Here is a 13,302-nt window from a genome sequence, read left to right as displayed (position 1 = left end):
CCTGGCCCTGAGTGAAAGCAAGACTACTTACTGCCTTGTGTGTCTTTGGGTATACACTTTGTCTCCACAGGCAATTTTGGTTTTATCAGTGAAAATTTTCAACTCCATTAGCAGGGCCTACAAGCCAGACACACCTCTTCCCATCCTGCCTCAAGGGAACTTTACAGTACCCCAAATCATCGTCATCAGAGCTAGGTGTAATGGCGCACGCCTGAAACTCTAGCAACTGGGAGGCTAAGGCAGGAGAACGAGAAGTTCAAGATCAAATGACTTCATACACACCTGCACAGCTGTAAGGCAAAGGGGGAAAAGAACAAGAGTATGGAAGAACAGTAACGTCACATGTTGCTGTTAGAATAAAATGGTGCAAACATTATAAATATTTAAATTTAGCTAAAAATGTTAACATTCCATTGCCCCCCCCCCCAACACCAGCTGGGCAATGGTGGTGCACACCTTTAATCCCAGCATTGGAGGCATAGGTAGGTAGATCTCTGAGTTCAACACCTGCCTGGTCTACAGAGTGAGTTCCAGGGTAGTCAGGGCTACACAGAGAAACCCTGTCTCGGGGAGCGGGGGGCAGGGGATGAAGGGGGCATGGAGGGTAGGACCCAAGCAGCAATAAAGACCTTGGGCAAATCTTTCAAATAAATAAATGAAAGGAAGCCAGGCATGGTGACACACACACCTCTTTAATCCCAGCAATCGGGAGACAGAGAGGCAGGTGGATCTTGGTGAGTTCAAGGTCAGCCTGGTGTTCAAAGCAAGTTCCAGGGCAGCCATGGCTATGCAGTAATACCTTGTGTCAAAACAAAACAAAACAATGGAGTCATGACTTACAGCACAGTCTCAAATCCTGTGAACACTATGTTAAAGGAAAAAAACTAGGCACAGAAAGTACATGAGGTTCTTTTATGTGAAGGGATCAAACAGGTAAGCCCAGCAGGTGAGTGGCAGACCAGGGTCAGACCCTAAATGCAGGCTGCAAATGGTACACACTGCACAATGGTGGAAGCAGTCACTGCTGAAACTCGGCTGCCAGCAAGGCTGAGAGCCTCTAAGCAAAGGCTACTGGTCTGACCTGAAAAAAACCCCAGCTGCTTCACAAACTAGTAACTCAAGGAGCAACTCACATTTCACTTCTCAACTGTAAGACAACGCTAGCTCAGCTCTTCTAGAAGTTTATAAGGGCAAATAAAGTGCATGGCCTTCTCTGCGAAGTAAGAAGGAAGGTCAGTGCCCCGGGTTCTGCCAGCTGCAAGGGGCAGCAGGACACTGAGCTGGTGTGGGGAGTCCCAGGAAGGAGCCTGCTTGGCCTTCGCTGGCTGTTGCTGGCATCCCCAGACGGCATGCTACCTGAAAAAGTGGATGGATTTTCTATTAAGGCACATGAGCTCCGGGTGTCCTTGATGGAGCAGGAGTAGAAACGTGTGTGGGTACACAGGAGCCCCCGATGGCTGGCAGCACTACCTGCTTCTTTCTCACTTGGCAGCCACAGTCAGGGCCTCAATGGTCATCCAAGGTCAGTTCCTGCTTATAAGCTGACAGGACATCTCACTTTTCACAATGCAGCAGCTAGAGGCACTCCTGAGCCACAGACATAGGAGTGGCATCCAGTAGAGGGAGCCAGATTCTCCAGAAACATCTGATCTTTGTACCCCTCAGTAAAGGAAGGCCCACTCTAAAACCCAGCACCTCCCTAGGTTTCCAGGACAGTAGATGGCCACCTGGTCCCAATTTCCTGGTTTAGGCGACTTCCTTCACTTTGCCTGCCCTCATCTGTTCTGAGGACAAAAGGGCCGGGTGTGTCCAGGCTGGTGGCAAAGGCTACATTTCCGAGGCTTTTTTGTTGTAGGCCCCGCATCTAAGGAACCAGCTCTTAGTCTTTTGCTTGTAGCCTCTGGTCTCTGGACTTTTCCTCTGCCTCCTGGCCATGGTGGGGCTGCAAGACTCCCTGTGGGCAGAGATAGGAAAAAGATGAACTCACAATTGAAACCATCGAGGAGCAAGAAACAGGTCCAATGCCAGGTGTGGCGGTGTGTATCTATAGCCCTGGTACCTGAGGGGTAGAGCTAGTTCAAGGCCAGCTTGGGCTACAACAGATCATGTCTCGAAAACAAACCCAAATCAAAACTTGCTATGTTGGGTAGAAGTAGCAACTTTTACAAGATAAGCGAACCCATGGGTCAGACTCCCTCTACTTGATGAAGGCCAGCTCTATGTCAAGGGCACGATGTACATACCACCTGTTACCTGCTTGCTTTTTCTTTTTAAATTATTTTATTTCTACTTATGTGTATGTCAGCTTATATGAATGCAGGTGTCTGCAGGAGACACTGGACTCTCTGGAGCTGGGGTTACAGGTATCTACCAAACTCAGGCCCTTTGGAAGAGCAGCAAGTTTCCTAACCATTGCGTCATCTCTCCAGCCCAGCTTTCTTATTCTAAAAACCCCAAGTTCTTAGAGAACTGTCCTGATGAGGAGGCAGTCGTGTAACTTTCTATACCCCTTCCTACAGAGCAGAAATCCAAGCCCACAGTAGCAGATGGGGAGTCTGATCACTAGCCAGCTCCCCACTTCATCTGGCCTGCAAGGAACCCTGAGCACTGGAACCTTCTAGCCTATAAACAGGCCTCAGCGCTGGCTGCCCTGTCACTGAAGTCAACTCGTCATCTGGCTTGGAGATCCTATGTCACTTCTGGTGGCTAGAAAGTCTCAAGTGTGTACAAGGCCAAGGGCTGTGCAGTTATTTCAATATGGGCACAGCAAAGGATGCAGTGAGCGGTGGCCTGCAGCCCTGTGTTGTTGACCAAGCCTTCTGGTACTTCTTGCATCTGGAGGCATAAATACAAGAATCACATGAAGTCAGCCATGAGGGCACATGCCTGTTACTCTGGTACTCAGGAAGTTGAGGCAACAGTGTTGCAAGTTTAAAGCCAGCTTGGGCTATATACAGAACATTCCTCTAAATGTGCACCCCAGCCAGCACCCCATAAACAAACAAACAAACAAACAAACAAAAATCAGTCTGAGATTAACTTGGCTCCTTTCTTTATGAAACAGAAGTCCTATGAAATTGGTGGTAATATCTTGTTGCTGAGGAGACTGAGGCCAAAAGGCTCAGGCCGCTGTGTGACGGTATTCAACTGTGTAACTGCTGGCTAGCCTTGGGTTAAATAAGGCGGTTTGTGTACTGCTGTGCGCCGCAGTGCATGGACCCATGTGACCAAATACTGGGTGCAGTCCTTGTAGCACTCATTCCCGAGACGGTGGCAAGGCTGTGTAGAGCTGGGCAGGTTTCTACACACCTTCATAGCCAGTGTGCCCTCAGGTAAAATGAGGCTGATGTCAATGACCTAGCAAGGGTGACAGTCTGCAGGGGGAGGCTCTGTCACTGTGACACCAAATAAAGAAGCCCTTCACTGGCCTAAACCTCACCTCTTCTCTTTAGGAAAACTGTGATCTAATGCAGATTAAAGATGCCTGGGGGCTGGAGAGATGGCTCAGTGGTTAAGAGCACTGGCTGCTCTTCCAAAAGATCTAGGTTCAAATCTTAGCACCAATATGGCAGTTCACAACATGGAGGCTGAACACCAAATTAAAAAAAAAAAAAAAAAAGATGCCTGATGGAGAATTTTGTCACAGTGCTGGGCACAGTAGCTACTCCTTTTGTTTTGTTTTTCGAGACAAGGTTTCTCTCTGTAGGCCTGGCTGTCCTAGATTTGCTTTGTAGACCAGGCTGGCCTCAAACTCACAGTGATCCACCTGCCTCTGCCTACTGAGTGCTGGGATTAAAGGCATGCGCCCGCATGCCTGGCTATCTTGGTTTTTTCCCCCCAGAGCTGAGGACTGAACCCAGGGTCTTGCCCTTGCTAGGCAATCGCTCTACCACTGAGCTAAATCCCCAACCTCACAGTAGCTACTCTTTAATGTGAACCCACGACCCCGTGGTTCATACCTTACTACACAAGGAGCAAACAGCCAAAGCAATGCCCTGCTGACCCCACACTCCTCTGATCTGCCTTCCCTCCTTCTCACTGCTCTCTGCAGCAGTAGCCGCAGTGAAAACCTATGCGGAGACCTGCTGTCCTACGGCCTCACCTGGGGCCATGTTCTCATCCACCCACTGAAAGAAGCCACACTGCTGCTCTCGTGGCTTGGAACAGGTGTGAAACTGGCGTCCTTTGTTGGGTCCATCCTTCTGCACAGTCCGTGTGACAGCAGGCTGCCCGCACAGGCAGGATGTACTTCCATCATTGTCACCGCCAAGGCCGTGAAACCCATCCATGTGGCTGCTTATGCCTGATGGGCCTTCCATGGAGTTGCCTGGAGTTGATGCAGAGGTGGGGGCCCCTCCTCCCGTGGGCTGGCTGCTGTCAGCCCACAGGAAGAAGTTGCAGCCGCCGCCACTGCACTTATAGAAGTGCCGGCCCTGGTTGGGGCCCTGCTTGCGGACAGTGAGCAGCACAGCCTCCTGGCCACAGTTGCAGGTCACAGAGTTGCTTTCACCAGCAGCACTGTGCGGTAGTAAGGCTTGGGCCATTGCCTTTGATGGTCCAGTATGTCTGTTAGCCAGTGGTTGAGACAGGCTAGGCTGACTGCTGTCCATCCTGTTGAGGGCCTGGCTGGACTGTAGGTGGCCAGAGGGCTGGCTAGGTCTTGGGGTGGCCTGTGAAAATCGCAGGCCTAAGATTTCCTTCAAAGTCTCATCACATCCACCTATGCAGCCGACAAACTCCAGAGGCATAGTTGGAGGAAGGCTACCACGCTTAAACTTCAACTTCAACCTAGTGAGGCCAAGAGGAGGAAAGATGTTACTCTTTGCCCTGGTACACTGCGGTAGCCAGCCACAGCCTCCCCACTGACCCAGGAAGCCCATCCAGAGTACAGAGCTGGAGGAAGTGTACAGATGGACTCTCAGCCTCTAATAACCACCCAAATATAGGCACCTCTGGAAAGTTCTACTTCTCTACACCATTGGCCCCTGAGGGCTCTGGGGCTCTCCAAGGTTAGGAAGTCACGATGGGTAAGGATGCCTCTAATCTACTCTTGTGCCTCCGTGTGTGGACAATGAGAGTTTTCCAGAAAAGATGAACCCCGTGATGGTTCAGTGGAGTGTGGGACAGAGACTGAAACATCTCTTCTTGCCTAAATGAAAAGCAGTATTATTCTCTTCAGCAGTGCTGTATATCTGCTTTGGAAAGTAAGTATTTTGTCCTATAAGTCATTTAAAAAATGTGTTAATAAGAAATAAGTGTGCCGCCGGGCAGTGGTGGTGCACGCCTTTAATCCCAGCCCTCGGGAGGCATAGGCAGGTGGATCTTTGTAAGTTCGAGGCCAGCCTGGTCTACAAATGAGTCCAGGACAGTCAAAGCTACACAGAGAAACCCTGTCTCGAAAAACCAAAATAAATAAATAAACAAACATGTGCCAAGCTGGGCGTGGTAGCGCACATCTGTAATCCCAGCACTTAAGAGGCAGAGGCGGACAGGCCCCGGTGACTCCCACAGAGCACAGCACAATTAGACCAGCCAGTGGCTGGGGCTGCTGCTCAGACTGCAAGCTGAGAACGTTCCCTAGAGCAGCGGTTCTCAACCTTCTGCTGCAGCCCTTAATACAGGCCTCATACTGTGGGGACCCCTACCACAACATTATTGTCACTGCTACTTCATACCTGTAATTTTGCTACTGTTATGAGTTGTGATGTAAATAGAAGCCAGAGGGACCCTGACCCATAAGTTGAGAATCACTGCCCTGGACACTCGGCCTGGGTGTCAGTGAGGACAGCGAAGAGTTCTGCAGTGCATGCCCCAGAGACATGCAGCTCACCTGTACACAGGGGATGGCTGACACACGGAACACACGCTGCTGTCCCTGCTGGCCTCCAGCACCGAGTCAGGGAACCACACAGCTGACCGACATTCTGGGAAGCCCGTGCAGCTAAGGTAGAACCTGGAGAGCAGAGCGGACAGGTCGAATGCAGGAACATGGAAGGCACACTCTTTACATCCACCGGCCAGCAAGCCTCTACTTTCATTTTCTTGGTTTTCTGAGTCTTGTTGTGTAGCCCTGACTGGCCTGGAATGTGCTACATAGACCAAGTCAGCCTGATCATAGAGATATGCGCACCTCTGCCTCCTGAGTGCTGGGATTAAAGGTGTGTGCCACCACATCCACCCTAAGAAAACCCTGCTTGGATGTCACACTTCTTAAGTAGCGCTAGTGCACACCTGTAATCCCAGCACTCCAGAGGCAGAGGCAGGCATCTCTCTGTGAGTTTGAGTCCAGCCTGGTCTACAGAGCGAGTTCTAAGACAGCCAGGGCTACACAGAGAGACCCTGTCTCAAGGGGGGAAATGCAACTCTTGCTGACTTTACTTAGGTACCACCAGTGACTCGGTGTGGTGTTTCTCCAACATTCCCCAGCACTTGGGAAGCTGAGGAGGATTTAGCAAGTGTGAAGGAGGCCTGAGCTACATACTGGGTTTCAGGTTACCTTGGGCTACAGAGTGAACGAGACCCTGTTTCAGAAGCAAAACACACAAAATACCACCAAGGTGAAGCCATGTATGAAGTGCCCTGTGCACACACAGAATTGTGTGTCTGTTTTGTCCCTTTAACAATAGTCACTCTTAGCCCATGGTAATGTATGAATAGATTTCAGGCACGTGGGCAGCTGAGGCACGAGGATTTAGAGCTCAAGGTTAGCTTGCTACACAGGCAAGACCCTAGCTCAGAGACAAAACAAACAAAACAGAAAGCCATTCTGGGTTGGGGTAGGTAGTAGAAAGCTGCCAAGCGTATGAGACCATGGCTTCTACTCCTATAATTTAGATAACAAAAATGAAAATAGACAGAGAACAACAAAAATCTCCAGGGCCAGAGGCATGGCTGCAAGGCTAACAACACGACCCATTCTTGCAGAGGAGCCAGGCCTGGTCCCAGTACTCAGATGATGGACAGCTTACAGCCACTTGTAACTCTAGGAGATCCAACCCCCTGGATCCCGCAGGGCCCTGCATGCTTGTGGTGCCCACACAGACAAGTCATGCACACATAAAACAACTGTTTTGTTTTTTTGTTTTAAATCCACCTATAATGCAGTGTTGTGAAGTAGACACGGCCCTGAGGGACGGGGAAAGCGTCTCATGTGCCTGGTGGCCTCTGAGGTCAGAAGAAGGCATCAGATTCCTTGGAACTAGAGTTAAGGATGGGTGTGAGGTGCTTGTGGGCGCTGGGAACCAAACCTTGGTCCTTTATAAGAGCATCCAGTGCTGCTAACTGCTGAGCCACCATCACTCCATGGAATATAAATTCCTGTAGCACGCAGGAGCCGGGCGCCACCAGTTCTACCATCTTGCCCAGTGTCTGCCAATGGCAGGCCTGCTTCTACTTAATGCCGTGGGCCTGGACTGACAGGACTTTTCAGAGCTGTCTGGTCAGCCCAGTACACACTGGGTGAGCAGACGGAAGCCGGGTACTGACCCACCACTCTTCTTGGTCTTGAGGACCATATCCCTGTTGCACTGCGGGCACTTCCGAACAGGCTCTGGCATGGCTGGGTAGATCTCTTCTTGCTGGGACACCTCCGTCCTTTCTCCTAAGTACTGAGACAAGGCCTCATCCAATCTGAAGGAAAAGCAGATACACAAGCCCTTTCATTCAAAAGGCTGTTAACGCACTCTTAGGTCTCCATAATACACATGAGACTGGAAACATTGCTCAGGGAGCCACAGGCCACGCAGAAAGCACAAGCCCACTCTCTACCCCACTGCTCCTGGCTCCAGGCTCCTAGGGTGATGCCAGCTCTAGGTAGACACAAACAGTACAAATTCAGCAACGTCCAACTATATTCCTGTCATAGGGTAGTTTCAAGGATTAGAAAACACAAACTGGTGCGCACATCTTTAATCCCAGCACTCGGGAGGCAGAGGCAGGCAGATCTCTGTGAGTTTGAGGCCAGCCTATCTACAAAGTGAGTACAGGACAGCCAGAGCTACACATAGAAACCCTGTCTTAAAAAAATAAAGTTAAAAAAAGCAAACTGGGCCGGGTGTGGTGGCGCATGCCTAGAATCCCAGCACTCAGGCAGGGATCTCTGTGAGTTTGAAGCCAGCCTGGTCTACAAAGTTAGTCCAGGTCAGTTAAGGCTTCATAGAGAAACCCTGACTTGAAAAACCGGAAAAAAAAAAAAAAAAAAAAAAAAAAGCAAACTGGGGTTGGCACAAAGGTTCAGTGGGTAAATGTGCAAACCTGATAACCTGAGTTTGATCCTTGGAACACCACAGTGGGAGCAGAGAACTGTCTTCTAAAAATTGTCCTCTGGCTTACATCCATTTGCCTTAACATGTATGAACTCACACTCACAGTACATAACACACACACACAAATAAAAAACTCCAAACTAACATTTCCTGCCATCCATATAAATAATAGTCTTATAGAATATTGCCCCTAGACACCAAGAAGTTGTCCAGTGAATACTAGCTGGGTACCTAATTCAAATCAGTCTGGCCACCACCTGGAGTGAGTGAGACCCAGAAGACTGGCAGCTCAGTGACCAAGACTGTTCCTCTTTCAGACACTAGCTACAGATTTCAGGATGTGAGCTGTCTTTCTGCTGTCTGATTGGCTGCGTGGCTCACATAACTCAGAGAGCCAGACAGGAGAGATGCAAGGGCAAGGCGCACAAGCAAGACTGTATTGCTAGGCCTTCTCTGGGTGTACCACTTCCCAGGGGTCTCCGTGCACTCAGTTACTTGAAAGCTTAGGCCAGCTTTTATGATGTCTTCAATACTGAGGCACAACTGGTAAACCATGAGCCACTGGTGACCAATTAAAGTTCAGTACCACCATAGAGTAGTGGCAAGTACTGCCTCCTAGCCGTATGGAAGCTTCTCCTGGGAACTAATTCTAGCCTGTGGCTCAACAGGGTTATCCATCAGCCAGGAGACTGGCAAACAAAGATATCATCACTCTAGAGAGTTCAAGTGTGCTAGGAAATCAAACTAAATATGTTTCTATGCTAATGAATCATAGCATCAGGGTTAGAAAAGATTATTTTTCTTTTCTTTCCTTTTTTTTGAGACTGGGTCTTATTTTGTAACCCAGGATATCCTTGAACTCACAGCAATCCTCCTGCCTCAGCCACCCAAGTGCTAGGATGAAATGCAGGAGTCACCATCCTTGGCTTGAAAACATATTATTTCTTTCTTTCTTTTTTTTTTGTTTTTTTGTTTTTTGTTTTTTGTTTTTCAAGACAGGGTCTCTCTGTGTAGCCTTGGCTGTCCTGGACTTGCTTTATAGGCCAGACTGGCCTCGAACTCACAGCCTCTACCTCCCTAGTGCTGTGATTAAAGGCGTGAGCCACCATGCCCAGTGAAAACATATTATTTCTAACAAAACACATACTTTGTTCACTAACTGGCCACCTCTAGATGCTCTGGAGAATGACTAGGTTCCGCACTAGTTCCTGGATTAGCTGATGTAAAGGCAGAGAGTGGCACTTCTAAAGCTCAGTTTCTCTGGAAGGGAATAAACCAAACTCAGAGGGGAAATCCATGGCATAGCGCCTGTGTAGCTAGGCCCCTCCAGGGTGACTGGTGACTGAGAACCGGGAGGGCCCATTTAACTTCCCCCTGCTGAGCCTCCCTAGGCACTCCAGGCTGCTGTGGGAAGTGCCGTGGCACGGCTGGGAGCTACAGGACCCCTTGGCATGGACAGGGAGCAGGGTCTGGCATGGACAGGGGAACAGGGTCTGGCATGGACAGGGAGCAGGGTCTGGCATGGACAGGGGAGCAGGGTCTGGCATGGACAGGGAGCAGGGTCTGGCATGGACAGGGGAGCAGGGTCTGGCATGGACAGGGAAGCAGGGTCTGGCATGGACAGGGAAGCAGGGTCTGGCATGGATAGGGGAGCAGGGGCTGGCACTCACTTCTTTGCCTTTGCCACTGCTTCAATGAAGACCTGCTTGTATTTCTGCACTTGCTGCCTTAGCACCTGAAACTTATCCTTCTTGCCCTCACAGATCAGCTTGAGATCAGCTTCCAGCTCGGCACGGAGGTCAGGCTTGGACATCTCATAGCCCATGGAATCATAACCTGCAGGGAAAGAGCAGAGCTGTGAGCTTCTCAGTGACACCCTCAGGAACTCGGGACAGCTTGGCTTCCCACTGTCCAACGCCATCTCCCTCGTGCTTTACCTTCCACAAGTCCCATGCCCAGATGCCCAGGGAGGAACCGCTTGTCTGAAGTGAGTCCCACATACATCCGGGCTTTGATGGTCTCGATATGTTCTGCATGAGTTGCATCAGTACCTAGAAACCATTTCTTCATCATCATCGTCGTCATTGTCATCATCACCATCATCATCATCATCACCATTGTCTAGTATAGCACCAGCTGTCCTTGAACTGGCTATGCAGCCAAGGCTGTCCTTGAACTCTGAATTCTCCTCTACTTCCCAGCTGCTGGAACTGCGGTGTTTGCACCATGCCCATCTCATCTCCCCATTATTCTCACATAATAGAGACAGCAGCACCAGAACAGCCTGCGGGTACCTCACTTGCCATGGATACCTCTTTTGTCTGGGCAGTTTATGAGGTAAGATCTTTCTTACTCACATCTGAGCTTTGCTAGCAATCTCAGAGGCCACCACTATTCGGGCCCTGCTAACACCTGAGGGCTCATCAGAACTGTCAATCCCAGCCTTGCAATTCATTTAAATCCCTCTCTTTTCCCTGTGTTAGGCTGTGGCTGAGTGGCCCACTGCACCTATGTATTTCCTATTATTATTTATTACTATTACTGTTTATATATGTAACAGCTACATTTCTCCAGTATTGCTCGCTTTGCCCACCTCTATGCGAATCTATTTTAAGCTGTGGCCCGACTGACCTTTTAAATGTAGCTGTGCTGCTAGGAAGACACAAACCAAAATCACAGTGAAATACTACACCACAGCTGGCTCACTTTTAGGTTTCCGTCTCTGCGTGGGTCTGCGCATGTGAGTGTAGGTGTGTGCCCATGAAGGGGACATTAGGTCCCTGCAGCCGGAATCACAGGCAGATGTGAGCAAGCTAACGTGGGAACCAGGAACTTGCAAGAGCAGGAAGCTCTCTTAACTGCTGAGCCATCTCTCCAGCCCCTGGAATTGTACGTTTTATTGTGCCTGAGGCAAGGTCTTGTTATGTATACAAGGAGGACCTTGAACTCCTGATCTTCCTGCCTTACTTTTCCCTCCTAAGTGCTGGGTTTACAGGCTTATGTTACCATACTAGCTAGGTTCCCAGCCATGTAAACTTTGTATTGAGACAGGGGCTTCCTGGGCTGCTAGTCTGGCCTTGAAACTTTCACACTTCCTGCCTCAGCTCTTGAGTTACTTGTTCTGAATCAAAACGAAGATCCCAGGGAAAGGCCATAAGGTGCCCTCATCTGAGTCTGGAGTCATACAAACATCCCTATCACTACAAACAGGGTGCAGTGTTGGCTTCAACAGCACTGGAGGGGCGGGGCCCCCAGGCTCAGCATTCAGAGTGCTTGCCTAGTTTGCACAAGACTCCGGTTTCTACCCCTGACACTGTAAAAACAAATTTACTTATTTATTTTTAAATATTTATTTATTTACTATGTATATAGTATTCTGACCACATATACACCTGCACACCAGAAGAGGGCACCAGATCTCACTATAGATGGTTGTGAGCCACCATGTGGTTGCTGGGAATTGAACTCATGACTTCCGGAAGAGCAGCCAGTGCTCTTAACCTCTGAGCCATCTCTCCAGCCCCCTAAAAATAATTTTTAAAAAGTATTTTATTCAATTTTAATTTATGTGCATTGGTGTAAGGGTGTCAGATCTTGGAGTTATAGCCAGTTGTGAGCTGCCATGTGGGTGCTGGGACTTGAACCTGAGTCCTTTGGAAGAGCAGGCAGTGCTCTTGACCACTGAGCCATCTCTCCAGCCCCCCTAAAATCAAATTAAAAAGCACATTACCTGTGGAGTTATCCGAACTGGATATTAAAATGTATGTAGCCAGGGGTGGTGGTGGTGGTGCACACCTTTAATCCCAGGATTCAGGAGGCAGAGGCAGGTGGATCACTGTGAGTTCAAGGCCAGCCTGGTCTACAAAGTTAGTCCAGGACAGCTAAGGCTACACAGAGAAACCTTGTCTCAGAAAAACAACAACAACAACAACAACAACAACAAAAAGTATGTATTTAGTGACCTTAGGTAAGTTCTTTTTTAATTTTTTAATTTTTTAAATTTTATTGTATGTTTATTCCTTGTGTATTGGTGTTTGCCTGCGTGTGTATCTGTGTGAGGATGTCGGAGCCTCTGAAACTGGAGTTACAGACAGTTGTGAGCTGCCATGTGGATGCTGGGAATTGAACTGGCATCCTCTGGAAGAGCAGTCACAGCGCTCCCAACCAGAGAGCCACCTCTCCAGCCCCCCTCCCCCCTCCCCCACACTTAGGTAAATTCTTAACCTTTGCAGGTCTGACTTCAATTTTTTTTCCTTCCTTCCTTCCTTTTTTTGAGACAGGGTCTCTCTGTGCTAGCTTTGGCTGTCCTGGACTCACTTTGTAGCCCAGGCTGGACTCGAACTCACAGAGATCCACCTGCCTCTGCCTCCCGAGTGCTGGGATTAAAGACATGCGCCACTACGCCCGGCTTCTTTTTTCTTTTTTTGAGACAGGGTTTCTTTACATACCCCTGGATGTCCTGGAACTCACTCTGTAGACCAGCCTGGCCTCACAGAGATCTGCCTGCCTCTGCTCCCAAGATGTGGGATTAAAGGTGTGCACCACCACCATCTGGCTTCTTTTCTTTTTTTCTTTTTTTTTTTTTTTTTCTTTTTTTTTTTTTTTTTTTTGGTTTTTTCGAGACAAGGTCTCTCCGTGTAGCCTTGACTGTCCTGGACTCACTTTGTAGACCAGGCTGGCCTCGAACTCACAGCGATCCGCCTGCCTCTGCCTCCCGAGTGCTGGGATTAAAGGCGTGCGCCACCACGCCCGGCCTTTCTTTTCTTTTTTGAGTCTCGGTTTGGGATGGAATCATAGGGACTCATGTAAAGTAGGCAAGTGATCTGCCACTTAACTACACTACAGGCTCTTCCCTTAAAATATAGATGAAGCGGGGCTGGAGAGATAGCTCAGCAGATAAGAGCACTGTCCTCTCTTCCAGATGTCCTGAGTTAATTCCCAGCAACCACATGGTGGCTCACAACCATCTGTACTCTCTACTGCCGTCTTCTGACATGCAGGTGTACATGCAGATAGAGCACTGGTACCTGAAATAAAA

At 49.1% G+C, this 13,302-nt stretch overlaps 1 protein-coding gene across 1 annotated transcript in view; it reads right to left on the bottom strand.

Moving 5' to 3' along the window:
• Window positions 1–673: 673 nt before the first annotated feature.
• Window positions 674–13,302, bottom strand: part of TOP3A (DNA topoisomerase III alpha) — a 38,095-nt gene continuing 25,466 nt past the window's right edge. The window contains exons 14-19 of the mRNA XM_084763733.1: window positions 10,202–10,315; window positions 9,935–10,100; window positions 7,486–7,629; window positions 5,831–5,953; window positions 4,103–4,788; window positions 674–1,954 (exon numbers count right to left, since the gene is read on the bottom strand). Of these exons, the coding sequence (XP_084619859.1) occupies window positions 1,776–1,954; window positions 4,103–4,788; window positions 5,831–5,953; window positions 7,486–7,629; window positions 9,935–10,100; window positions 10,202–10,315 (1,412 nt within the window). The 3' untranslated portion in view covers window positions 674–1,775. The remainder of the gene's footprint in view (window positions 1,955–4,102; window positions 4,789–5,830; window positions 5,954–7,485; window positions 7,630–9,934; window positions 10,101–10,201; window positions 10,316–13,302) is intronic.

This window comes from Acomys minous (genome assembly GCF_964271855.1).
Source record: "Acomys minous genome assembly, chromosome: 16".
NCBI classification, from domain to species: Eukaryota; Metazoa; Chordata; class Mammalia; order Rodentia; family Muridae; genus Acomys; species Acomys minous.
This window is presented reverse-complemented; position numbering and strand designations above follow the sequence as displayed.